Raw genomic sequence first — 27,422 nt, 5'->3', positions numbered from 1 at the left:
AGGCGTCTATTTTTATGCGGTTGAGAGAGCACGATATAGTGTGTTGGTGGATTGGACATATTGTGCGGATAGTTTCAGTGTGAGAATAGTGATCTTAAACATACATACAGTGCAATAATATCGACCAATACCGGGGATTGTGCGAACGTGCTATCACCTTTTTGGCTTCGTGAATATGGCGGACGACTGCAGCAGCTGACAACGCAAGACAAATCCGAAGCGCATTGTGGTGTTGAATTTTGTCTGGTGGGTATTGGTCGTCTATACATATTGCTTTTTCACTTTTTTGATATTTCAATAATTTTCCCTGTCATTTTGAAGCTAGTAACGTCAGGTTTCGTTGCTATTTTTGACGTGTTATGCTTTATGTGGACAGGCATTGATCACACCATGAATGTCTCAAAGCATTTTGGAGATTGTGTGTCTGGACTTCTTGCCTCAAGAATCAGTTTTCAGCTATTACCTAATTAAATTTTTGCTCCTACATTATTATTACATTAAAATGGGCAATGAAAGAAGATCAGAAATGGATAGACGTATATTAGGATGGGTATGTGACTGCTGTCGGCAATTGACAGGCATCAACTTCATGTCTATTCTAATTCCTAATTGAACTTGTTTAGGATTAGGTTCAATATGATGGGCTGATGTAGACTGTGTGTCTATTCGGTGCCCACATCAGGTATAAGGTATATGTACTGGATTGGTTTTGAGCTAGGTAACAGTCGTTTGAGCCATGAATAGGTCAAGCCGGTTCTTGAAAGTGTTTGTGCTGTTGCCATTATAGCATCTTCTGGTAATTTGTTCCAGTGATGGACTATACAATTTGAAAAGAACTTTGCCCTTGAAACAGTTGTCAATCTCTTGACTTTCAGCTTCTTGCTATGGCCTCTTGTTTGGCAGTCACTGTTAAAGGGACCCTCCCACCTTAAAGGGACACTCCCACCTTAACATTAGTTTTGAGTTGAGATAGCCAAATTGGTGGCCATGGCCTGTAAATACCGGTTTGGGCACTCACAACATCGACAAATGCTTTAATTCGGAGATATGGAATTTCAAACTTGCAGTTTTCGGATTCTAAGGGGCTAGTGCATTGGTATGCCCCCTTAGAATTTGTGACGTCAGCGGAGATCTAACGATTTTTAAATCTTTTACTAAAACGTTTGGTAGCACACGGTGGTATATGCTGCTTTGCGCGCAACAAATGCCGCACTTTCAAATAAAGTCGCTAGGAACAGCGGAGATCCCAAAAAGTAAACAAAAGTAAAAGTCTAATATCTTGAAAACCGGTGAATATTTTTCGATGAAATTTGGTAGATATTCGTTTTCGCTCTTTCTGAACCGAGCGACATCACTTTCGTGCCAATTCATTAACTTTTTTGAAGGTGGGAGGGTCCCTTTAACATTAGTTTTGAGTTGAGATAGCCAAGTTTGCGGCCAAGCTCAGAAACCACCATTTATCCTGGTTGCAACCCCCGCAGCTTTATGGTGTTCAAGAAATTTCTTCCCTTTACTTGCAGGGTGGGACCAGCGTGGTCCCTATCTCTTAACCATTACGGGAATCTGATGACGTCATCAGGCTTTCGAACGTCCGTTAAATGTTTGACTAAAATGTTTTGTAGCACGCGGTGGTATATGCTGCTTTGCGCGCAACAAATGCCGCACTTTCAAATAAAGTCGCTAGGAACAGCGGAGATCCCAAAAAGTAAACAAAAGTAAAAGTCTAATATCTTGAAAACCGGTGAATATTTATCGATGAAATTTGGTAGATATTCGTTTTTGCTCTTTCTGAACCGAGCGACATCACTTTCATGCCAATTCATTAACTTTTTTGAAGGTGGGAGGGTCCCTTTAATGACGAAGAATCTTGTACTCACTCTCTTTACATAGATCCCTTTATATAAATAAATGTATGTTCTGTTTTGCTCCTTTGATCTTCTCCAAGCCCATATCAACTCATTCTGTTTGAAAAGTTGTTCCCTCTTTTCCCCATACCTACTGCAAAGTATGGCATGTAGGTCAATGAGGCACATCAGCCCAAGTTCAAAATCCATACCAACCCTTCAGACAGTCAGAAAATCCACAACAAAGGGGGCTGAGAGTAATAAATACACCAAACTCAAAAATGGCCAGTCTAAATCATTACTGAGTACTGACCTCAAAGTAATTTATTCACTTACTTACTCACTGAATTGCAGGAAATGTAATAGGCTATGACAAGGAAGCCTACATGATAGTGGTTTCGACTGGCCTCTGGCTCTGGCTGGGTCACAGCAGGCCCCAGGGGATGACCCACATGGTTGATGGGACCACCAGCACTGGCATAGTCCGTTCTGACCACCGCACACTCTTTTAGACCAGAAGGCACACTGAATTATATGTAGAAGCTCCAACAGTGTTCTTCAATTTTCCTCATCTATCTTGTCTGGTCCGCCATGTCCATCATGAAGCCAAATCTGCACAGCACTACACTAAATCTGCACCACACCAGGCCAAATTTGCATGGCGCCACATTCAATCTGCATCACAGTTCACAGCAAACCAAATCTGCACTGCACCAAATCTGCACCAGCTGGACAAGTCTGCACTGATGAGATTTCATCAAAATTGCCATATTTGGAAGACTGGATTACTCCTGCCTCCTTGAAGCTCCTTTGAAGCTATCATCTTAGCACCTTTTATATCCCCCTTCTGGATGTGGAGTGGATTTTTAGGAACATTGTGTTCATTCTACCAGTAGATGGGTGTTAGCTTATCTCCTGCTATAAAGCAGATCTTTCCAAATATTCTGCTGGTGGGATGAAGTGAAAGGTATCCCACACAAAGCCAAAGTCTTTGCTGTCAGTACCTAGGTATGATTTCAAGCTTTTACGACTAGACATTGTAATTCAATATAGGTACGTTCTTCAGCTACTAGCCGTTTATTGTTTTCGTTTCGAATTTTCGACCTTCGCATCGAAACCGTCGTCAAGAAACATGGCAACAAATAAACGACTAGTAGCCGAAAAAACGTATATCGAAGTACCTAGGTACCTGTGCATGCTGTTGGATTTCCAAATTTCTAAGCTCATTAGTGGCTTGTTTTGTTTGTCAATTGTGAGCTGTACAGACCTAATAAATTTTGCCAATGAGAAGGAAAAAATCAGTTTGTGATCAAAATGGAAGGAAAATGAGATTTTCTGAGCTTTGAAATATTTTGCTAAACTGATTGTCATATTTTGTAGGTAAGTATCGTGATTTGTGGGATAAGTGGTTGCTAAAGAACACCCAGTCACTCTTCTCACTTTTATTTATTTTAGCGTAATTTCTTCTTCCTTAAAAAATACAACATATTTTACCCTGAGCTATCCTTGCAAAATGTGATTGAAATAGCTACCTACATTTACCTACAGAGGCTGTAGTATGTTTCATTTTGCTTCATGCTTATCACATGAATAAATACTAGTTAGTTTTATCAAAACCGTTTTGGCTCCATGTTCATTATTGAAGCTCTCACATAAGTTTTGTCAGCTTTGGCATAGGACCATGCATTTCTTAGCTCATACTGCTAAAATATTTTATTACAACTCTTGCTTGGTAAATGTGTGGAATTTGTGTTCTAACCCGCGCTGTGCTGGTGATCTGACTTTTCCCTGTCGTGCTGGGGGGCGTGAAATTGTGCTGATAAAATAATGACATGCGTGGAAAGTGTGTAGCAGGTGTCCTTTTTTCCACAAAAAAAGCTTCTTTGGGCTGCGGACTTCGGAGTCGTAGCCTGTCGGTGTCGACGGTTTTGCCCGGAGTCGAGTCGTAATCGCCAAATTCTTACCCACTCCTACTCCTGAGTCGGAGCTAATAGTGGTTCTGGCCACTTGCTCATCTCCCGCCAATGCGTAGGTTAGGAAGGGTTGTTTTCAATGGATCTTGCTAGATTTTCTCGGTCATTGGCTTCGATAGAAAAGCTTGACCTTTTCGTAGACAGATCGTAGACGGGTCACCGGTCGGCGTTGAATATTCGTATAAGGCTTTTTTAGCCCCTCATTGTCGTGGCACTGCGACATTTCAATTCTCGTTCCGCGACATAGCCATGTCTAATGTCGGTCCTCCCGTTCGCCTTTGCTCTCCGTTACCCCGCCCCTCCTCTGACGCCCCGCGCCGCCGGCCTCCCGCAGGTCGCCGCCGCCACCGCCGCCACCGCCGCCCCGGGCAGCGCCGTCCAGTCGGAGCGCGGGCCGCTGGGCGATGTGAGAGATGTGTGATGCTGCACGCAGATGAGCGGCCAGAAGGACGGTGATCTGTCGCCCTACCCGGTGCCGGTGCCCATCGGAGGCGGAGGGGAGCTCGGCGCGGACGGCGCCGACCCTCCGCCGCCCCCGCTACAGGTGAGACTACTAACGACGGCGGGCGAGCTGGGGCGAGCACACGCACGTGCTAACTTTGTGGAGGATAGTGACTGGGAAGTGAGGGCTCACGGGCTCTCTACGCAGCCCCGAACGTATCCGAAGGTTGGGACTTTTCAATTAAGAACAATCACTATTCTTTAGAATTGTGATTTTCTATTGAAAATCCCAACCTGAGCTACCTCTCTAGGGGGACATTTGCGTTTCTGTCGGAAATTGGGTCATTTTGATCGCCGCCGAAACGGCACGGTAGAATTTGTTGCCATTTTCAGCGTTTGGTCCCGTATCGGGGAGCTACCTTCTGGCAAAGTTGCAAAAAATATAATTGACACGTTTTGGGGTAATCTGCACGTGCATTTTCCCATAGGGTTAACATGGGGAAAAATTTAAAATGCGATTTGCGGAAAAACTCCACGTTAGAAATGGATTATATTTTTAGGGTCGAATCTCGGGCCGGGACCCCACCTTATGGTGGTAATTATTTAAAATATAAATGACAAAATTTCGGGTAATCGGGACGGACAGTTACCCCATGCTAAGCCTATGGCGATTTCGAAAAATTATTTTCAAATCGATTTTGCAAAAAATTTCCACGTTAGATTTTGAAAATGTTTCAATATGTTGTGCCCCGGGGTGTCGGCTACCACATGGTATGGGTCAGATATGGGGCGATTGAAAAGCACGTGCCACGTGCAAACGTGTTTGATGGGGTAACCTCCGGGAAAATCCGACATTGACCAACTGGGGGTCCTATGGCTCAAAAACCACTCCACCTAGTGACACCAAATAAGTGCAGCCGGTGAGCAGATGAGTCCAGCTTGTCGCACCAGTGGTCACGTGGCGCACGTGCTATTGCACGTGCCGTGGCACGGGGTCAATTTTGGTGCTTAAATATACTAGCATTTTGAAATGCAAGGAATGGGGGAAATGGCCTTCAGACAGTCAGTTTTTATTATAGGGTCGATCTGAAAACGGGTATAGGCACAGAATGAAGGGGGCTAAACAACTGCTATCTCGGTTTTTTTTGTGAAATGAAAAATTTAAAATTCTGGGGAAATTATATATTCGAAAGGTGAAATTTCCCTAAAATTTCCCGTTTTTCGAGTTTAGCCGTCCACTGTTCAGAGACGGTGACACCGGCCGGGGTCATCTTTTACATGCTGATGGCCACGTCGATGGGTCATCACGTGGCGTGAACGGTGAAGCTATCAGAGGTCCGGCACGTGCCACGTGGCCACGTGATTGAGTCGCGTACCTCCCAGATTATCGTGTGTTTGCCGATTTGTGGCCTTATAGCACGAAAACAGCACAATCCAGGAACACTAAAATGGTGCAATCAGTGAGGGGACAAGTCCTACTTGCACCACCGGTGGTCACGTGGCACACGTGCAAATCTGGGCACCTCCGTTGCGGAGATATTTTATAGTGAAATATTCAAATGTACATAACTTCTTCAGTTTAAGTCCGATTAGGCTAGAATTTGGTGGGTGGATGAATTGTTAAGCGACATGAACGAATGCGCCATGTTTGTTGCAGTGCGCCACGTTTGTCTCAAAGCGCCATTTTTGCCGAAAAGCGCAGAATGTGCGTAACTTTGTCGAACATTGGACGATTAGGATGCGCTGTAATTAAGGGATGGCTGCTTAAACAGCAGATATGAATGCACCACATTTGCCGCAGGGTGCCATATTTGTCTTAATGCGTCAGTGTTTGCGTTTTGCCTACGGCGGGCGTTTTTTTGCGGCGGTGTTTGCGTTTTTTTCGGTGTTTGCGTTTGGCGGCGGGCGGCCGTTTTTGCGTTTTTGGCGGTGTTTGCGTTTGGCGGCGGGCGGCCGTTTTTTGCGGCGTTTTGCGGTTGGCGGCGGGCGTGCGTGCGTTGCGGGCGTTTTTTTTACGGCGGTGTTTGCGTTTTTGCGGTTTTTGTGTTTGGCGGCGGGCGGGAGGGCGATGCGGGTGTTTTTGCTGTTTGCGTTTGGCGGCGGGCGGCCGTTTTAGCGGCGGTTTGCGGCAGGCGGCCGTTTTTTGCGGCGTTTTGCGGTTTGCGGCGGGCGGCAGTTTTTTGCGGTGTTTTGTGGTTTGCGGCGGGCGGCCGTTTTTTACGGCGTTTTGTGGTTGCCGGCGGTCGGCCGTTATTTGCGGTTAGCGGCGGGCAGCGGGCGGTCGTTTTTTTTGCGGCGTTTAGCGGTTTGCGGCGGGCGGCCGTTTTTGCGGCGTTTCGCGGTTGTCGGCGGGCGATGCGGGCGTTTTTTTGCGGCGGCGGTGTTTGCGTTTTTGCGGTGTTTGCGTTTTGCGGCGGACGCGCGTTTCTTGCGGCATTTTGTGCGTTTTTTGCGGTTTTCGGCGGGCGGGCGATTGTTTTTTGCGAAGTTTGCGTTGGCGTTTCAGGAGTGCGTTTTGCGCGTTTTGCGGTGTTTGCGTTTGGCGGCGGGCGGGCGGTTTTTCACAATTAAAGTCCCAACCTTCGGATCCGCAGTGCTGTTCGACAAGCGCTGCCCGGGCCTATACCGTCGCTGCCGTACCCGAAGGTTGTTTCTTCATTAGACAAACACTATTCTTTAGAATTGTGTTTTTCTATTGAAAAACAAACTGAAGGTGTTTCCATTTCGGGATAGGATTCGTGTTTGGTGCAGCGAATTGGGGCACCTTGCACCGTTTGCACACGAACCGATAGATTTTGATTAAATTTTCAGGGCAGCTGCCCCCACAGATTATCTACCACGAAACACCCTCAGCTAAGAATATAATTATTTTTCTTGCACGTGGCACGTGCACGTGTTTTAGGCCCATAGGCTTCAACATTAGGTGGATTTTCGGCATCGCATTTCTCGCAGACGGGTGCTTGTATTGCGATGGGCTTTTATGTGCTGGGTGGCCGCCCCAGCATCTACCATGAGCCGGCGGCGCCGTTTCGGGCAGCTTCGGGAAGGGGGTGCAAATTGCACGTGCAGCCGCCATTGGTTTAACGTTACGAAATGGGCCAAAACGGGTTTTCTCAATTTGCTCAAAATCGGCTCGATAGATTTTCTTTGTTTTTTGAGTACCGGTAGTCGGTCAGGAGGTTCGTTCGTCAATGTCAATCGCTTGAAATATAATTAACTTTTTTGCACGTGGCACGCGCACAAATTTTCACGTCTTAAGTCAATGGGATTTCTTGAAAAAATTACTTAAATCGATTTTGCTCAAAATTTCCACGTTAGATGTTAAAAATGTTTCAGTATGATATGCACCCACATGTCGCCTACCAGGTGGCATAGGCTATATATGGGGCGATTGAAATGCACGTGCACGCCCCGCACTTGTTTGAGGGGACCACCTCCGTGAAAATTTGACCACTGCTGGTATGATGGCCTGTGCCGCGCAAACAATGCATGCCAGCGGAACCAATCGAGGTCAGTCTTCAAGGGGATGCTCTAGGATAGTTGTACACCTCATCACGTGGTGTAGCATTTTGGGATAGGTAGTCATTGGTGCATAATTATGCTCAGGTGATAACCTCACTGCATGGGTTTCAGCCACAGTTCCAAGTCGGTTGCGATAATGACCATTGGTGTTGGGTCTACTAGGTGTCAAACACGTGGCCGCCCGGGGTTCTCCATTCCGGAGATATTGTGACCGATAGTGAGGTAAGCCCTAATTTAAAGATTGGCCAAGTTTGATCGGCCGCTGGGAGACAATGGTGGCGCACCCGAAAGTCTACCCATGGGCACTGACGACCCCTTTCATCTGGTACAAAAGGATGGTCGCTTTATGTATTTAGGCCACACGTGGCACGTGGCACCCCACCTCGAGTGACCACGTGCACTCTCAATGTAAGGCGTTTTGGCCATAACTTTGCCATTTATGGGCCGATTTCGACGAAAATTGCAACATTGATGTATTAAAATGACCTGTGCCACAAACGGCTCTACGAATACAACAAACTCATGTGCGTCGTTTTTGTCTCTAGTGCGCCACTTTAGCTACAGTGGCTAAAGTCGAGGAATATTACGCGTATTTATTTCGACGGGCCGATTTCGTCGAAACTTGCAAAGGTAGTGCACAAAACTAGGCAGCGACACATACCTATGAAGCGAGACAAAAATAGGCTGTTGTGCGCCATTTTTGTCTTAAGTGCGCCATTAACTGCCTAAAGTGGCGAAAACTAAAGAATCTCATCATTTTCATGCATTAATAAATAACTGTGAGGTATGCATGTAACGTCTCGCGCCACTTTGGTCTTACTTGCGTTAGCGTTTCGGGCGTGCGATTTGCGCGTTTTGCGGTGTTTGCGTTTTGCGGCGGGCGGGTGTTTTGTGTTTTTTTTTTGCGGTGTTTGTTTGACGGCGGGCGGACGGGCGATGCGGGCGTTTTTTGCGTCTTTTTCGGTGTTAATTTTTTTTTTTCGGTTTCCGGTGGCCTGGCGCTTTTGGCGGTGTTTGCGTTTGGCAGCGGGCGGGCGATTTTTTAGGCGTTTTCGGTTGGTGTTTAGCGTGCGTGCGATGCGGGCGGTTTATTTTCTGCGGCGGTTTTGCGTTTTTTGCGGTTTGTGGTGGTCGTGCGATTTTTTCGACGTTTGGTCTGGCGTTTCGGACGTGCGTTTTGCGCGTTTTGTGCTGTTTGCGTTTTGCGGCGGGCGGGTGGGCGTTTTGTGTTTGGCGGCGGGCGATGCGGGCGGTTTTCTTTTTTGCGTCGTTTGTGGTGTTCAATTTGTAGGCGATTGGCGGCGGTTGGGCGCTTTTTAGGCGTTTTTGGTTAGCGGTTAGCGTGCGTGCGATGCGGGCGGTTTTATTTTTTTGCGGCGTTTTTGCGTTTTTTTGCGGTTTGCGGCGGGCGGGCATTTATTTGTGTTTTTTTTTCTTCTTGCGACATTTGCGTTGGCGTTTCCGGCGTGTGTTTTGCGCGTTTTGCGGTGTTTGTGTTTTGCGGCGGGCGGGCGTTTTTTCACAATCAAAGTCCCAACCTTCGGGCCGCAGCCTGCTCGAAAAGCGCTGCCCTCGAGTAGTTGTGGCAACTTTTGCCGCGTTTTTTTTTTTGTGCTTGTCGGTACAGAAGGATATCTTAGTTAGGATATATGATATATCAGGATATATCTTAGTTAGGCGAGATAGGAAATGGGAGGGATGGCGAAGGGTGTAACATGCCTGATGTAACATGCCTGATGTTGCGGTCACTGCTTTCATGGTCAGTAATTGTCAGTTGTTTGCTGTCTGCCTGATTCCTTATGAGATGTTATCGTTCAATTGCCGTGCTATGCCGTTTGCTCGTTTTCTGCCTGATTGCTTATGAGAGGCTATCGTTCGATTACTGTGCTATGTTACCTATCAGTTTGTAGGTAGCAAGTGTGCCGATGCGTAGAAAATCGGTCAGAAGGAGGGAGCCGAACGAGGGTGAATGGGGAGGACGTGCGCCGTATCTGGTTTCAGGCACGTGTTTGAAGGCCAGTTTAGATAAGAGCTGGCCTGATCGCGGCGGAATGCGACTGCTTGTCGGCGGGTTGTCTGAACATGTAGAGCCGCGCCGCGCCTTAGGTAGCTGTGTCGGCTCCTCTGGGCCCGTTCGGTGGCTGCGCCGGCAGCGGGTGGCCGCAGCCCTGGAGCTCGCCGGAGATGGCCGATTGGAGCGGATATTGTCCCCTTCCGTGACCGCGTGCCCCACGGCTGACCTCTGGCCGCTCTGTTGCAGCCCAAAGGCGTGGCTGTGGGCGGGGGCGGCCGGGCGGCGGGCCGGCGGCCGGCACCAGCACCCGAGCCGGAGCCGGGCGCCGAGCCGCGGCCGGCGGCGCCGCTGCCGCCCGGCGACCCGCGCGCCAAACGCTCCAACTACAACGACAAGGCGCTGCGGGAGATTCGGCGCTCGCTGCGGCCGTTCGCCTGTGGCGACGGGATCGGCGGCCGGCCGGCCGTCAGTCGCCAGGAGCTGCTGCACCAGCTGACTCAGCTCGGACACGATGAGGTCAGTCACTGGGGCAGTCACAGTCACAGGGGCAGTCATAGGGGCAGTCACAGTCACAGCCACAGTCCACACTCTTTTGCCGCAGTTCAGTCACTGACAGTTCAGTTCAGACACTGGCACTGTTGCATCAGTTACCGGATGCTTACCTACTTGTATGCATCAATACTTTGTAAAATTATCAGCATGATTTTGTATAGCGCAATATGTCACCAGACCTAAGGCAATAAAACCAATACCTCAATCATTTCGATATAGTGAGCTGGCATCCAGAAACAGATGCTTAGTTTGATGCTAGCCTTACGAATTCGTTTCACATATGCCGCCACTTGCATCCAACTTGTCCGATGACCCACCGATACACATCCTGCCATTGATGTTCGTAGAACCCGTTTCCGGGTCGACAAACGCGTGTTTGAGTCGTCTACTCTTCTGTCTCCCACGAGAGGGATTTTACCCGAGCGATAATGCGGCCACAAGCCGCTCGGCCGCGACCGGAACCGTTTGACGCGATGCAGAATCGAAAGCGAAAAGCCAGTTGTCGGGCGGCCGGTTCGGTCTAGTCCGATCCGGTCGCGACAGCGTCCTGCGACTGCCGAGATCTGATGGCGGCGTCGATATGCCGGACTGGACGGCCAGCTGGGGTGGCGGGCAGGCCGGCCGACTGACCGGCTGCGCACTGACGGCCAGCGCTTCCGCGAACCGCGCGCAGCCGCCGCCCCACCACTGGCATGTAGCGAGAAGGGGCGTGCGACGGGCCCTTGCAGACGGCTGGTCGCCACTGTGGCAGCGTGCCGAGTGACCCGCTGCCCGGCCCGGTTTCAACACCCACCCGAGAGCTAGAAAAGGAAGAGTTTCCGATGAGGCAACCGTGGCGGCGGGGAGCGTGCGTGACCTGCTGCCCGAACGGAAACTTGAGCGGCGCGCGTGAATGAACTGAGTTCAGTGATTCAGAATTGTTCCTTTGGCTGGTTCCATCCTCTCGTAGGTTGGTTATTGGTTGTTGGTGGTCCAATAGCTCCTTCGCTGGTGCCAGCGGCTGCCGTGATCAAAGTGTTATCTTGGTCGCTGACTGGCGACTTCCAGCCATTCCAAACCGCCTGCTAAAAGTCACCCGGCTGAAAAGACAGAGTCAGCCACTCAGCGGTCATCCAGTCAGTGTAGAGTTACACAGCGAGGCTGTTGGCTTCGTCGAGACCAGTGATGTAATTTTCGTACACAAACCGGACTACGTACCCTGCTCCAGTTGCACCGACTGGCAAAGTTTCCAGTTGCCCTGTGGTGATTGCTGACCTACCGGCGTGTAAGTTATTTTGGAAAGGTCAAGACGCGGATTTTGACGGACGATTATCAGTTCCTGTCAAAAGCTTAGGCTTGTGCATGATTTTAGGATTTTCAGGAGAGACCGTCTGTCGGTGTTATAAAGGGACAGTGCCGTATCTTATCCATGTTGGCTATAAGCGTCGATTTGTGATCATTCGTGCGTCATCGGTCTCTCATGCTATCCACCTATTTTGCACGCATCCGGATAGATTCACGGATCAACATGCGGAACCATCTACAAACTGCATTGCGGAGCATCTACCATGCGTACGGTGTCTGCGTATGCACAATCCTTGAGATGGACTGTTGCCTGTTTTGACGCCGTTTGCCATCCTGATTCCTGAACCATTCCAACTGGTCACAACGGCTATAAGTTACGACGGTGTTTGAATGGACTGTCGGACGAAGTTGACCAGCTCTTAGGCAGTGAACGAATGAATGATTGAATGGACGAACGAACGAACGAACGAACGAACGAACGAACGAACGAACGAACGAACGAACGAACGAACGAACGAACGAACGAACGAACGACGAAAGAATGAATGATTGAAGGGACGACTGACCGAGCGGGTGGTGCAAGGCCGTGGCTACATTGCACGAGCCACGGATGAAGCAAACAGGGCCATCTAGCAGGAGGGGGTGAGGCGAGCAGAGGGGCAGATGATAGCGTTTAAAGTGCAGCTGTCTATCTTCAGCTGGGAATGCGAGGTCACCTGATACGGGGTGGCGGAAATCTGGTGTTTTAGTGGTTCTTTCCTGGGGGTGCTCGTTATTTAGCAGCTGGTGTCTGATGTAGGGGAGGGGCGCCGTTTGCTGGCTGGGAGAAGGCGACTTGGTGTCCTTCGTACGCGCCAGCCCGGCGAGCGAGACCAGCCGGCCGGCCGCGGCTGAATGACGGCCGGTCACGTGACCGCCGGCCGTGAGTGGGCCCAGCGGTCACGTGACGCGGCCGGTGCGTGCCGGCGCGCCGGTATGCGGCGGCGCCAGCTGCCGAACCGGTGCAGCGGCGGCTGGCCGTCGGTCCACCTGCCGACGGCAGCAGATAATGCCTCCGATGCGGGCCGGCCGTCTCCCTTTCTGTCCCCGCTCCACTCTCTGTCGGTCGGTGCCTCACCCCGCGTCTCCGCGGGCGTGTCTCGGTCGGGCGCGGGGCGGCTGTGTTATTGCGCGTGCCGTGTTTATGTCGCGGCGCGGCCGCGCTGCTGACAGCGCCGCGCCGCTCGTTCGTCTGTCCCCTGGCACCGTGTGTTAGCCGCTCAGTAACGTCGCGCTGGCAGCCGCCGGCCGAGCCGACTGCGCTTCGCACCCCGCGTCACTGGCAGCTGGCTGGCGCCCCTCTCCGCGCGCCGCCCGTCCCCCCACATTCCAGAGGCGGCGGCCGGGACGGGTGTCAGCTGGGTCGCGTCTCCGGCAGCTGCTGCGGCTGCTGCTGCGGCTCGGCACCGGGGAGCTCGCGTGCCGCGCCACGCCGTGGCGACTTGGAGAGCACGGCGGCCGTTCTCAGAAGGGAGCGTGCTGCGGCGGTGGGGGCCGGTGGTCTGGCCGGGGAACCCGCGCCGCGCATGTGAAATGGACCCCGCTCGTGTAGTCTGCGGCCCGCGTACGAATGACGACCGGCCGGGGATGAGTGGCGCCGCATCGGGCGCCGATCTGTCCTTGGCAGATGGGCGGCGCATTATCTGGCGCAGGTGATTGGAATTTCGTCGAGTGGCGGCGGCTGTGCGCCGTGTTTATTTGCGCTATCGTTTCCTGGTATGTCGGCGGGTGGGCGCGGTAATCGTGATATAATTTCTAAACACGTCCCAACCGACAGATGGATAAGGGCATTCTTTCGAAACGGACCGAGACGCTGGCATCTCGCCGTAACAGGAATCTCGCGAATGGTCTGTTCAAGGTCTTGGCTTGAGCTGGGGCTTCGTCGGGCGGCGCGGAGGGGGATTATTTTCCTGGCCATTTCGTTTCACCACCGGCGCGGGCATCCGGCGCATCAAGCTGGAATGGCGCCGGTATCGGGGGCTGGTGGGCCGTCCCGGCGCGGTGGAGGCCCGTGGCTGGGTCTGGAGCCGCTCGGCTGGTGGAGGGCTGCAGCAGCCCGTGCGGGAGCCTCTGTCCGCCGCTGCCACCTCCCGGCGGCTGTCTGCCGCCCTCCCCGACGTGTGTGAAAGTGTGGACTGCTGGCGGCGGGCGGGCGGCGGCCGGGCCCAGTGAAAGTGACACGCAGTCGGCCGCCGCCCCCGCCGCACTCCTCTCGGCACAGCCGGGCCCGTCAGCTCGACCATGTGATGAGCATACGGCCGGGTCTGAGCTGACGGCGTCAGCGGGCTCCGTGCGCCGGCGGCCGGCGGCACTGCGCCTTTCGCCGGGCGCGGCCGTCCGGCAGTAGTACGCTGGCGGTGGGAGGGCTACCACTGGGCGCCGCGGCGCCGCACCGCTCGGCCGGCCGGCCCTCGTGCCGTAATGACCGCCCGCGGCGAGCAGCGGCCTTGTGGCACGTGGTACTGGTGTGCCGGCGGCCGGCCGGCGCCCCGCCGAGTGCGTGGCCCGCCCCAGTCGGGCCGGCGCCGCGCCGACCGCGGCCGAGCGGCGGCTATTTCTGAAGCGGCGTAAAGCGTCGGGCGGCATTCCAGACATGCCGGTCGGGCAGTGACACCGTTAGCGGCCTCACGCATAGCGCGGCCTCCGCACGCGCTGACCTACCCGCGGGCCGTGCGCCGACTCGGCCTCATGTCAGACCAGTAGACGGACCATCAGAGCCGGAGACGGGCAGGCAGGCTGGGAGCCGCGCCGCGCGGTGCCCGCGGGGCGTGCGTGGCCGCGCTGCCCGGCCGCCTTTGTCTCGCCGCCTGATGCCGCCGGTGACGTCATCGGCCGGCCGCATTCCTGCGGCTCCACTGGGAACTGGGCCGCTCGTGGTGCGCCGGGAAGCCTCACAAAGATGCTGGCCGGAGCGGTGAGCTGGATAGGCTGACACAGCGCGTGAGTCGGTGTAGGAGACACGCAGGACGGGTGGGGGAGCTAGTGGGTTCTGAGCTCGCAGCTGATGGCTCATTCAGATCAGCTATCAGGTCAGGCGCTTCAGATTCGCCTAAGCGGAGAGCCAGAAATCTGGAAAGCTTTCGGGTAGACGGACCCGGGGCGCGGTTTGCCCCTGCCGATTTTGCTGCAGTGTATCATATTGCAGGGCGGCGCGGGCCGGGGCGCGGCCTGCGCAGGCGCCTCTCGCGTCCGACCTGCCCCCAGGCGGGCCGACGGCCGTCCGAGGTATGCGGTCGTCTCAGGCGTCCGGCGCAGGGCCCTGCTCGCCGGTGCCGCCGCGCCGTTCGAACGGCCGACGGACTCTGGAATGCGCAGAATGTGTTGGTTGGCGGCGACGGCCGGCAGCTGCGCCGCCCGTCCCGCTTTGTCGACGCTCTGCTTCCCAACGGTCGGTCGACGGACGTCCGTTGGGAGGGCGGCACGCGCGCTTGAGCGAGCCGCCGGAATCGGCCGGCGCTCAAGGCCGCCCGCATCTGGATCGGAACTAATGACGCGGCTGCAGCGCCGACGTACCGGCCGGGCCGGCATGCGTGAGAGGCGCGCCGCATTCCAGGCGCTCGTCGCCGGCCGAGCGCCGGGCCGCCGCTGCGGGCGGGATGCCGAGATGAATAGACGGGCTCAGAATATGAACCGAGCCGGGACGGCTGCGTTGGGCGGTGCTCTCGCGGGGCGTTTGTCGGCGCTGCGGCGCGTCACTGGCCACCGGCGGATATCGCGGTCCGTCTGGAGGTGGCCGGAAGAGCGGCTCTTTGTTCCCAGTGGTGGTCGGGGTGTGCTGTTACCAGGCGGCTGTGCCGCACTGGCGGACGTAATTAGGTGGGAACTGGGAAGGGAGTCGCGCTGCTCCGGTCTAATGGACCGACGATGGCCCGGGTAGAGTAGAGAAGCCAGGAAGTGACTCGATTGACGCGGACTGAACAATGTTGGTCAGCTGGAACAACTCCATGTAGAGTCAACTATCACTCTTATTTTATTGACGCTATATGGGACTATGGAATATTTATCGTTTGGCATGTCATTGATAATCGAAGTGAGCGGAAGTCATGTGTGGTCAAGCTAGCTGTCAGTTAAGAAGTTTGCTTTTGAAGGGACAGCTTGAACCATCACTTCTGAAACTCTCTGGCGTTCCAAAACTCTGTCTCTCTGGCGTTGCTAACTCTGTCATATTTAAGCCCAGTTCAATGGGTACATTTTACCCACTGCAAGACGCCGGGACATTGCCCCCACGTTTATGTGCTTTGAGTCAGAGCACATAAACCCTAGCTCTACGTGTGCATTGTTGGCATTGCTGAATAAATTTGGAATTAGTCATTGTCGACCCTCGATGTTTACCTTTCTTCTCTGGATGGCCTGGCGACGCGCTGCGAATGATGTCGGAGTACAATGGTTGGGATGTGTCATACAGCTATTTGTAGTAGGTATTTACGCCTGCTCTGTCAGTCATCGCGCTGTATTTTGCTGTTGATTAGCCAGCTTCGATGTATTGTCGCAGATCAGGTATGAACCTCTGCAATCAATGATAAGAAGCAGGTTTCAAATGAACAAGGAACGCTCAGAAAGGATCGAAACAAAGTATCACTTCCGTCAATAGGCGGCGGAACGGGGAGGGCACCGGGGGCGGCAGTGCCCCCCCCCCCCTCCCCAAATTGAAGGTGTTCCGCCACTACTGCTTCCGTCGACTGACTACCTTCTTCCTGTGAGTGTATTTCACTTGCCTCTGTTCTTTCCTCTGTCCTGCCCCACCACACGGTCTATGTGCGCTTCTGCTCCCCTCTTCATCCCGTACCTACCGCCGTCGTTTCTTTGTGCGTCGTGAATGATGTCGCGTGCGGAACGTTGCGTGCCCCCCCCCTCGCCCTCCCGCTTCCCACAACACACGCACGGGTTTCGTTAGGCCCCGGATCGAATTTTGTGCTATTAAGCCGTTGTCGAGGAATGTATCCCTGGCTCCCTATCAGTTGCTGTGATCAATGCTCTTCCTGTGTTTTGTGCTTTTCGAGGCGTATTTTATCAAGCCCTTTGTCTCTTTATTCGTGTTAAAACTGTCATTTCTCGTTTTGTGCGTCTTTGTTGATGCGATGTGCTCTCTTTGTGGCGTATTCTATTCATCTGCACGCGAACTTTGTTCAACTGTTCGCGGGTGTCTCTGTCTCAATCTACGGGTTCCTCCTTGAAACACTACCGAGTGCACTGGTCCCCAGCCGTGCTATCCCCGTCCCTGTCTAACTATGTGTACCAATGCATGTGGCAGCAGTGGCCGTGTGTCCCCTTTAAGCTATCCCGGTCCCATGCATGTGTGTGGCTGCAGCCGTATATCCCATGACCATTACCCGTGCTATCCCAGTCTCTGTGCTCTTTGTATCTGTGTGTGGCGGCTACTCGGCCCTATATCCCCTATCCCAGTCCCCGTCCCGTGTGTATGTGTATGTGTGTGTGGCGGCGGCAGCCCTATATCCCCTATCCCAGTCCCCGTGCCGTGTGTATGTGTGTGTGGTAGCGACTCAGCGTATATCTCCTATCCCCGTCCCCGTGCCGTGTGTATGTGTGTCAGCTGCGGCCCTATATCTCCTATCCCCGTCCCCGTGCCGTGTGTATGTGTGTGTGGCGGCGGCTCAGCACTGTGCCGGTGCCGTGGAATGCGGCTGGCGGGGCGGCCTATGTTTGTGTAGCTGTCCGCTCGGCAGGCAGGCCTCGGTCGGCGCTGGCCCCGCGCCCACCCCCGCGGCAGACGTCTCTCTCTCCTCCCGTTCCGTCTACCGGCGCCCTCCGTCGGAGCTGGCGGAGCTCGCGTGACGGTGAAAACGGCCCCACGTTGCGTGCTGGGTTGGCACTGGCCAGATGGGCCCGCCGCTGGATGAAATGATATTGCTCTTCCTCATAAACCCGTGAATTCAAATGCTCAGAAGATTCAAGCGTGTGTGTTTTTTATAATGCTGACTGGTTTTCGGTTGGAATGTATTCGGATAAGCTCGTGTCAGGATGTTCCCATCAAATCCTCATTTGTATGGTTTACCCATGCAGATAACTGGTGTGTGGTATAACGTGGCTCCTTCACTGGAGCACAATATTAAATACTCAAAGTGTTTTTGTTCGTCTACCTCCTTTTTGCATTAGGCATATTGTGACGTGACCGAACCATATGTTTGTGTGACGTCATTATGTGTTGTTGTATGTGTTGCTGAGTTATGTAATATAATGCAAGATCTCTGCCGGTGGTGGGCCCCGTTAGTCACAAGGGCAACATCCTGCCGCAGGAGTGGGTTCTGTCATCCAGTGTCGATGTGGTCCGTGCGCCTGTGCCTGTGACCGCTCGTTTTGTATCCCTAGCTACCTTTGACCCAGGCTGAGCGAACCTGTCGTCAGCCGACCCGTTGTGACCTGGCTTTGACCTGTGCTGACCCAACTGTATTGAACTGACGTGTTACGACAGCATTATGATGTGTCTCCTGTGATTTGACCCTGACCTGTGTTGACCCGTAACGTGGCAAGACTGTGTTGACCCGACCCTTGTCCCTTGATCAGCTGACCTATGACCGGAGTGCTGTGTTCTCTCTGTGACCTGCCCTGACCTGAGCTGCCGTTCTTTTCCAGCGCCAGGTGCTGAGTCTGACGGGAGCACGGAATCTGGACGAGCTGATTGGAGCGATCGGAGCTGCCGGACCACCTCGCTCCCGAGGAGCGCCCAGTCCGCCCGTCAGCACAGGTAAGACCGGCCTCCGTCCGTGAGCCCGTCTGTTAATCAGTTGATAGGCAGACTTTGTGACCAGGAGACCAAAGACAGACAGAGGGATCAACGTCGCAGTGATGTATCGCAAGACTCAGGGTTGGGTGGGAGCTGCGCACTGGCCTCTTCTGCGTTCCTTAGCAGAATCACACGGAATGTGCAGACGGTTTCGAATGTTTGTAACTCGTGGCATGCGGCGGCTGTGATTTCGGGTATGAGGGGCGCGCCTGGCTGTACCCTGGCCTGCTGTATACTACGGGATTGCGTCGTGGTATGACGGGTGACCGCTCTCGCGACCCTTGTCTGGCGGTTGGAATTCCGGCCTGGCTTGTGTCTTCCCCGCCAGTGACAGCTGCCCCCTCGGTGTCACCCCCCCCCCCCGTACCGCGGCGACCCGGCGGCGGCAGCCAGGCTGGCGCGACGTCTGTTTTCGCGCGGGGCGCGCAGCTGACCTCGAAGAAATTCCTCGCGGCGCTGACATACCGCCTGGATGTCTTCCAAATATTTACTTGAATTCCGGCCTATCGCGCACGGGCGGCGCCGACCGCGCCCGGTGGGTCGGAGGGTCCGAAACGGCAACACGGTACCACTGCCGGCACCGCCCGCTGGGGGAGAAGGGAGAATCCCAGTATCTTGTCAGCACGGTCCCCTGTGAATCGCCTGTCTTCTATCCTCTCTCCAGTACCGTCCGACGTCGCGATGCTGCGCGTTTTGGGGCTACCTCGGCACTCGGCAGCGTCCGTTTACCCTCGCGGCTCTGTGAGGCGGCTGGGCGCGGTGCCTGGGGCCGCCGCCCTGTCTGCCCGGCCGACCCACTGTCGGGTGTCATGCGGCGCGCCTCTGCCTGCTCAGGGGGAGGGGAGGGGGCAAGGGGTCACCGCCACCGAGCGACGCCATGCCGGCTGGGTCGCCGGCCCGCGGATTGTTCGGCGCAGATGTCCTCCGTCAGGAGTGCACCGAGCTATCGTCACAGGGCCGAGCGCTCGCGAGTTCGCGCTCCGTCGAGGCGATAGATGTGATGCGATACGGCAAGAGCTGTATAGGAATGCGGCGAGCTTTGCGCAATGCTGTCGCTCCGAAGTATGCGAACGATGCGGCCTGGTGGAAGGAGAGCCAAAAGATACAGGCCGAAGGCTATTTTTGTTTGATGGGATGCAAACATGTGTGTCATTGAGAAATGTGGGGTGTTTGATGGGTTGGAACAGTTGCTGGCTGGTGTTATACTTGTGCTGTTAATTTGTCACTAGCATTTGTCTGTGTATCATCGGCTTATCCATCCCACCTCGATTATTCTGCGTTCGTAACGGTTTTTGTTTCGCCTGCCTACCCTGACTCTCTGTCCTCTGTTGCAGGTGGTCGTGTGACGCGCAACTCCAGTTTCGAGCGAGGCGATGGCTCTACCTACAGCCGCGGCAGTCCGGCGCTGGAGAGCAGCAATGGCAGCACGCGGTCCGAGAGCCCGTGCGGCGCCCCGGCGCTGCCGCCGCGACTCCAGTACGCCACGGCGGCCGGCTACTCTGCCGAGCCGCCGCCGCCGCCGCCACCGCCCCGCTCGCTGCCGCCGGCGCCGCCCTCCCCGCAGCTGCCGAACCGGGTACAGCAGCGACTGCGGCGCATGTCACCCGTCTCCGTGCCGCCGCGCAGCCAGCAGCCCAACTACGTGAACGTGTCGGGCGCGGCGGCGGCGGCCGTGCCGCGCGGCGCCAGCCCCGTCGGCCGCGGGCAGCCGATGGTGGTGCACAACGGTCCGGCGGCGCAGCAGCAGCTGACGCAGCAGATGCAGGCGCTCAGTCTGGAGCCGCCGCCGCCGCCGCCCTACCCCATGACGGTGGCCGGCCGGCTGGCCACGCCGCCGCCGCCGCCACCCAGCTACACGGCTTCCATGCAGACGCGCCAGAGCCCGAGCATATCGCCCGTGTCCTGCTCGTCGGGCAGCGTGACGCCCGTGTCAGCCGGCGGCGGGCGCGGCTCTGTGCTGCACGCGCTGCCCGCCTTCCAGGCCAAGTCACACTCGCCTATCATCATGCAGTCGGTCAAGTCGACGCACGTGCAGAAGCCGGTGCTGCAGACGGCGGTGGCGCCGGCGCTCCCCTCGTACGCGGCCAGTCCGCCGCCTCTGCAGCCGCCCACCTACTCGGAGAGTGTGCAGCTGAAGCGTCAGATGGCCGACGGACCGCCGCCCTCCGGCCAGCCGCCCACCTATCAGCAGACCCTAGCAGCCTCCAAGATGGCCCCGCCGCCCGGCGGACTGGCAGAGGCGGCTGACGTGACGCTCGTCTCCGGCGGCGGCGGCGGGCTGTGCGAGGTGGACATCTCCAACACACCTCTGGCCAGCATCACTAACGCCATCATGACGGGCGACCTGCCGGTCCCACAGCCGCTCGACGCCGACGACAAGCCGGAGGAGGGTCCGCCTCCTCCGCCGCCCCTGCCGCCGCAGCGGCCGCCCGCAGTGCTGCCGCGCAAGCCGCCGCCGCCGCTGTCCGAGCGCTGTGACAGCCCGAGCTCGCAGGACTCGCACCCGCAGAGTCCTGTCAGCTTTGTCATGTCGGAGGACACGGGCTACAGCTCCGGCGCACCGAGCAGCCGCGGCCTGCCGCCGCCGCCGCCGCCTCCGCCCTCAGCAGAGGCGACTGGCGACTTCAAAATGACCCACCAGTCGCCAATCCCCGAGCGGAAACGAATCAGCCGCGAGAGGGACGAGGAGCGGCGAGACAGCAAGGTGAAATTGTACTCTCCGCAGGCGTTCAAATTCTTCATGGAGCAGCATGTCGAGAATGTGCAAAAGTCGTGCGAGCAGCGACTGCAGAGGCGGCGCCAGCTCGAGTCGGAAATGTCCAAGAGCAACATGAACGACCAGACGCGGAACCAGATTCGGCGGATGCTCTACCAGAAGGAGTCCAACTTCATTCGGCTGAAGAGGGCCAAGATGAACAAGCGCATGTTCAAGAAGGTGAAGGTGATTGGTGTGGGCGCGTTTGGCGAGGTGACGCTCGTGCGTAAGATCGACACCAACCACCTGTACGCCATGAAGACTTTGCGGAAGAATGATGTGCTCAAGCGGAACCAAGTGGCGCACGTGAAGGCGGAGCGCGACATCCTGGCCGAGGCGGAGAACGAGTGGGTGGTACGACTCTTCTATTCGTTCCAGGTGAGTGTCGCGCTGTGCGGTCTGCGAGGGGCGAGTGGGAGTAGATGTGGCTGTGGAGGTTAGGATGGTAGGGTGTTAGGGTAAGTGGAGTGATGGTGGGGCAGGGGGAGGTGTGTTGAATATCATAGCAAACTGGGTGCTGAGTTCTAGTTGGTTTTGCTGGAACCTTTGCCCTCGGTGGCTGCTTTGGGTTGACAGTGTATTTCTGCTCATAATTCGCATGCTGGTTCTCTTTAGCGGTGATTTCAAATGCTATTAGCCGGACTCGTTGGCAGCACACTTAGAATAGGGGACCTCCCATGACCTCGGCAGGTCCCCGGTTAAGTGTGCCAAATAAATGAGGTGGAAGTCAGCTTCCTGTGCGCCCTGCTGGCGCCACAGAATATACACTTCCGCACAAACCCAATCAGATTATCAACGTAATCCTCGTGATCTGATTTTCATCTAACTGTGTTCGGAGTGTACCACTGCCATTTTGTTTCTGTATGTAAGTTAAATTGTTCGTTTTACGTTACTTCTCGGTGGTCTCTCCACGTTTTAATTGTCACCTTTGTATTCTGGTAACAGTTGGTTTGTCAACTTCTGTTGTTTTCAGAGTGTTTTGAAGTTGTAACGTACACCGTTAGTGACCGCTGGCCATGTTTACGTGTTCCGCAGGACAAGGACAGCCTGTACTTTGTGATGGACTACATTCCCGGTGGGGACCTGATGTCGCTCCTCATCAAGTTCGGCATCTTCGAGGAGTCGCTCGCAAGGTGGGTAACAGGCGACAGCTGCGGCAGGAGTCGCGGAGTTGCGGGGAACGAGAGTCAAGGGAATGTGGTTCGGTGATGTGCTGCTTTCACTTAGAGCAAATGTGCTTATTATCGTTATCAGGCTCTTGTTTTTTGCTTGTAATTTATAATAGACCAGCTTTTTTGTTTGTGTTTCTTGCTTTAGGATAATTGTTTTTGTTTGCAATGATTGGGCAGAAGAGATGTTACATTTTTCTTCAGTTACTTGTAATTACCCTTGTTACATATTGCATTTGTTTCATTGCTCTGATCATCCTTGATCACAGCTCAATACTGGTAATTGTTATCATTTTTGAGAAATCATGGACTGGGAAGCGTTAGCAGTGACGCAATTCTTATTCGTCTTCTGCCGGTCTTCCCCGGCGTTTCCGCACCTCATGCAGTCTGTAGATAAAACCCCTTTGTCGCTCAATGTCGCCACGTCGTCCCCTAATATATCCTCTTCCGTTCAGGTTCTACATCACGGAGCTGACGTGTGCGCTCGAGTACGTGCACAAGATGGGTTTCATCCACCGGGACATCAAGCCGGACAACATCCTGATTGATCGCGAGGGACACATCAAGCTCACCGACTTCGGGCTTTGCACAGGATTTCGGTGGACGCACAACTCGAAATACTACAGTGGTGAGTGGACGACGCCCTAGGGTGGTGGGTTTTCGAGCGCGGTTGGACTGCAAACATTTGGGATTCTACTCTTCAGAATCGATGGGGAGGTCAAAATAGTGAAAAGTGTCAGTGTGTCAAGTCTTGTGAGTGAAGCCAGTATCGTACACAATTTTGTCAAATCAGTCTTCCTATTGGTCTGTCTCCGGTGACTGCTTTCCGTTGGTGACGAGTCTATGTAGCGCACTGACACATCTGACAAGTGCTACCGTTCTGGCTACCAGTCTGAGGCGCTTCACCGAGCCACGGTGAGGCTAGTTTGTGTTTTCTGTCACGATTTACCCACACTACTTTGTGTACAATCTTACCGCCAATTTTTGCATTGTGCCTGGCGGCCGATGTACACAGAGAATGTACATATTATGAAATACGTATGATCCAGCTTCATACCACATTAGCACGCGGTTCGATGCTCCAGCTTCAGCTCCGCTCGGCATGCCGCTTGGTGTGCTGCGTGCTGCTAGATTACCCCGTTCCTGATTCCTAGATATGAACTGCTGCTCTGCATTTTATTCATTTTATGCTGATGATTTCCGAATGGTAATGATTCAATGTATATTGATCGATATATGTATACCTACTCCGTCTGTGCATGAACACTCGCTTTGGCTAACTCTTTTGTGTTATGTATCCTACCGTAATGCATCTGGTGCATGGGAAGTCTTATGTTCCAACTCCAGTCCTACCTGGAACTCCAGTCCTACCTAACGCTATGTGGTTCAGTATGTAGTTAAAACTGATCCGTTAGGGCACCCTGGAACCCCAGACGCTGATCGGCGATCATCATATCCCCACACCCACCAGTCCTGAACACACTACCTCCCTCTTCCCCTCTTCCTCTTCGACCTGCCCTGTGACCTCGTCTCTGATTTCCCGTCTCCTCCTGGCAGCGAACGCACACAGTCGACAGGACAGTATGGATCTGGCCGAGGACTGGAACAACGAGTGTCGGTGTAGCAACCGTCTCCACGCCGGCAACAAACCGCTGGAGAGGAGACGACGGCGTGAGCACCAGCGCTGCGAGGCCCACTCGCTGGTCGGCACGCCCAACTACATAGCCCCGGAGGTGAGACACAGTGGAGAGAAACGGGAGGGATGCATGAAACGGGTGCACGTCAGAATAGCTAGTGACATTTGAGTTAGTGACTTCTGAGCTAGTACACCGCCACTCGTCCCCGTACGGCAAACAACAGTGGGAGGGAAAAACAGACGGGGCTGGAGTGTTTGAGAAGGGGTAGGCATGCTTTCTTGAATGTGAAGCCATTCTTTGTGAGTGGTTTTCCCAGAAAGTGCGTGCTAGATGAGCATGGAAGTCAGCTTCCTGTGCGTCTGATCATTGACGACACAGAATATACACTTCCGAACAGTTGTAAGGAAAATAGAAGCCTAGAAAGGCAGAATCGTTTACCGCAGCCAATAATAAAAAAATGCACTATACCGTCAGTCCTGTATTGATGACTGAATGATGACTGCTAACTACATTGGCAGATCCAAATTCAGAAAGGCGGTATTGGATGCTGACGTGTGAGGGCTTACTCCCAAAATAGTTATTCAAAAGAACTCGGATTCTGCTTCCGTTCTTGATCTTTGGACTATGAAAGTTGTTTTATTTTCTTTGCGAGGAAAATGGATAGCTTAACGTCTATTTATTAGGAACGCTGCTGGAGGGGCAACTGCCGATACCCCTCCCCATCCCTCCCCGATCGCCAGTGGATGATTGATATCGGTGCCATTTATATTTCATTTACGCTCGAGTTCAGGCAAGACTAGTTATCATTTTTTTTTTCGTGTTAAAGGTACTTAACTGATGAATTAAGCGTCAGGAAGTGCAATGTGTAACCTCTAGTATCTTACAAGTGGTCATTGCTCAAGCTCGTGCAGAATGGATAATTATGTAACACACTGGTCATCAAAGCGTTTTCCCGGTTGCTATTCATCCGCCAAGAGATTTAAATCTCTCATAATATTCCGTTCATTTTCATCACCCTGCGCGCGGGTTCGTTTTTTGCTATCTAAAATCCTCCGCCAAGAGCGGCCGTCAGCTGGCGTGACGTCACAGTTCTGGGCTGGCAGAACGCGCGCTGGCGTTCCTGTTGGTACCCTGGCCGAAGCGCCATCTGGCAACGCCCTGGAGGTTTCTCTCGAGCTCTTGAGAAAGTTCTAAAATATCTCAAGAGGGAATATTTTCTCCAATTCTAGCGACAAATTCGTGGAACCGGACCATCTCTTGATTTCAAGTAATATATTGAAGGCGTAATGACTGATTCAGAATAATTGAACTGCCTTCCGAGACAAATATAGTGTCCACTTAGTTGATTTGCGTTTTAAGACAGCCAAAGGGAGGGTCTCCTTTCGCCGTTGATCCCCGCTTGGCCGCGTGTGGCGCCACCTGTGCCGCGGGCGGCGGCTGACCTTTCGGCGCGCTCCGGCAGGTGCTGATGAGGACCGGCTACACTCAGCTCTGCGACTGGTGGAGCGTCGGCGTCATCCTGTACGAGATGCTGGTCGGCCAGCCGCCCTTCCTGGCGTCTGTACCGGCCGACACGCAAGTCAAGGTAGGCTGAGCTGAGCTGGGTACTGAGCAGGATGGATGGACCGTGTCCCTGGCGATAGCAGGCTGCTGCAGACAGTAAATGTTCCATCTCTTGGACACCGCGGGCAGTTTGTCAGGTTTATCCCTTTGTATAATTTCTTGGGTTGTTTTTTTATCAAAGCCAAATGTGTGTTGGTGAAATTGCATTTCTGTGCAGTGTGCTGTTTTTTATTACTGCCTCGGCATACCGCTAAGTTGCTGTGTTACTCGCACATGATCGCTTTCTCGAGAGCCAACGGTCACAGGTGGCTTCTCATCGCGAGCTGTGCTAGATCATTATTGGAAGTCAGCTTCCTGTGCGCTCGACCGTTGGCGACACAGAATATACACTTCCGAACAGGCCTCAAAGATAATCGACGGTTTTTGCGTTGTAACGGATTGCTTGCCCTGTGTCCGGTCTTAGATCGTAATAAGATCGTAATATTGTCAGTACACGTGCTGTGCTGTGTACTAACTAGTTTCGCGTCGCGGAACCGTTCGCTCTGCTTAGCGCTCCACAGTAACATCGCTTCCATGCCTTCCTCAGGTGATCAACTTCGAGACGACGCTCAAGATCCCAAAGCAGGCGCGAATGAGCGGTGAGGCGCGCGAGCTGATCCTGCGCCTGCTCACCAGCCCCGAGCGGCGGCTGGGCAAGAACGGCGCCGCCGAGGTGAAGGCGCACCCGTTCTTCGCCAGCATAGACTTTGAGAAGGGTGTGCGCCGCATGCCGGCCCCGTACGTGCCGCGCATTCGGTACCCCACGGACACTAGCAATTTTGACCCGGTGGATGACGACCGAGTGCGCGAGTCGGACTCGGACTCGGACTCGGAGTATGCTGCCCAGTCGAGTGCCACCGGCGGTGACGACGCCGAGCACCCGGGCTTCTTCGAGTTCACGTTCCGGCGGTTTTTCGACGGCTACGGCCCGTCGAACGGAGCTCAGCGTATGGTGGACGATCCGGTGTACGTGTGACGTGCGTGCGCCGTCTGACTATGGCGTCGTGACGTGTTGTTGACGAGATAATTTATTTGGATTGGTAGAGATCTGAGCCGGCGGTCGGAGGCGAGCGGGCGGGCGGGCGGCGCGTCCGGCCGGCCCGGACGGTGCGCGGGGCAGGCCCTCCTAGTCAGACCGTGTTGGGGCGGCACCGGGGCCGGCCGCGCGCGGCACCGGCGCCCCGGCAGCGGCGCCCACGGTCACACGCCGGGCGCCCGAAGCGCCCCCATATGCCGATATCTATATATACAGAGTTCATATTTTGTCATAATGTTATACGCCGTTGGTAGTGTGATCGCCGCCGTCGCCGCCGCCGCCTATGGCGGTGCTGCTGCTACTGCTGACCGTGTTGCCGAGGTCGATGCCGCTCTGTCGCTTCCGTGAACGTGCCAACCCGGAGTGAGCGCGCGCGTGCGAGTGCGAGTGACGAGTGAGAGGAGTGAGCGGCCGCAGCCCGAGTGTGCGAGAGTGCGTGTGCGAGTGATTGCGCCCGCGGCGGCGGCGGCGGCGGCGCAGGGTCGCTGAGTGCCGTCTCGCCCGGCCCCTACTTGTCTCCCTGTCTCCCAGTGCTCCCCGCCAGCCGACCCGCAAACTTGTTGATCTTGGTGATTTTTACACGCTCTTTTTCACGTCTTTACTTATAAATAAACATTGCCAACTACGGTGTTTTGTCTTGAGAAGTTGAGCGTTTGAGGTAGGTGGCGATCGTCTTAGTGTCGCGACTTGTGAATATTGCATCCAGGGGGTCCGTGTGACAGTGGATTCGGGATTGGCGAGTCTTTCGGCAGCGCGTTTCATGTGACTCTGCATATATGCGCTGGCAACGCGAGACTGAGTTGCGGCACGTT

At 54.4% G+C, this 27,422-nt stretch overlaps 1 protein-coding gene across 1 annotated transcript; it reads left to right on the top strand.

The window, feature by feature from the left end:
- On the top strand, positions 1-27,237 carry LOC122367050 (serine/threonine-protein kinase Warts-like). The gene is made up of 10 exons (XM_043339828.1): positions 1-246; positions 4,152-4,361; positions 10,041-10,310; positions 18,261-18,372; positions 19,746-21,544; positions 22,202-22,299; positions 22,791-22,963; positions 23,893-24,068; positions 25,435-25,557; positions 26,122-27,237. The coding sequence occupies exons 2-10, from the start codon at positions 4,251-4,253 to the stop codon at positions 26,548-26,550; spliced, it is 3,291 nt and encodes a 1,096-aa protein (XP_043195763.1). The 5' UTR covers positions 1-246; positions 4,152-4,250; the 3' UTR covers positions 26,551-27,237.
- The last annotated feature ends 185 nt before the right edge of the window (positions 27,238-27,422 follow it).

This window comes from Amphibalanus amphitrite, unplaced genomic scaffold, assembly GCF_019059575.1.
Source record: "Amphibalanus amphitrite isolate SeventyFive unplaced genomic scaffold, NRLGWU_Aamphi_draft 000846F_arrow, whole genome shotgun sequence".
Lineage (NCBI taxonomy): Eukaryota > Metazoa > Arthropoda > Thecostraca > Balanomorpha > Balanidae > Amphibalanus > Amphibalanus amphitrite.
The sequence above is the reverse complement of the archived record's forward strand: the minus strand, read 5'-3'. Positions and strand labels throughout refer to the sequence as shown.

Bases quoted from the DNA above. Each gene is read 5' to 3' on its own strand.
- LOC122367050 (XM_043339828.1), top strand. From the start codon at position 4,251: ATGAGCGGCCAGAAGGACGGTGATCTGTCGCCCTACCCGGTGCCGGTG. The intron at 18,373-19,745 runs GTAAGACCGGCC...CCTCTGTTGCAG, and splicing joins CAGTCCGCCCGTCAGCACAG to GTGGTCGTGTGACGCGCAAC. The intron at 24,069-25,434 runs GTGAGACACAGT...GCGCTCCGGCAG, and splicing joins CCAACTACATAGCCCCGGAG to GTGCTGATGAGGACCGGCTA.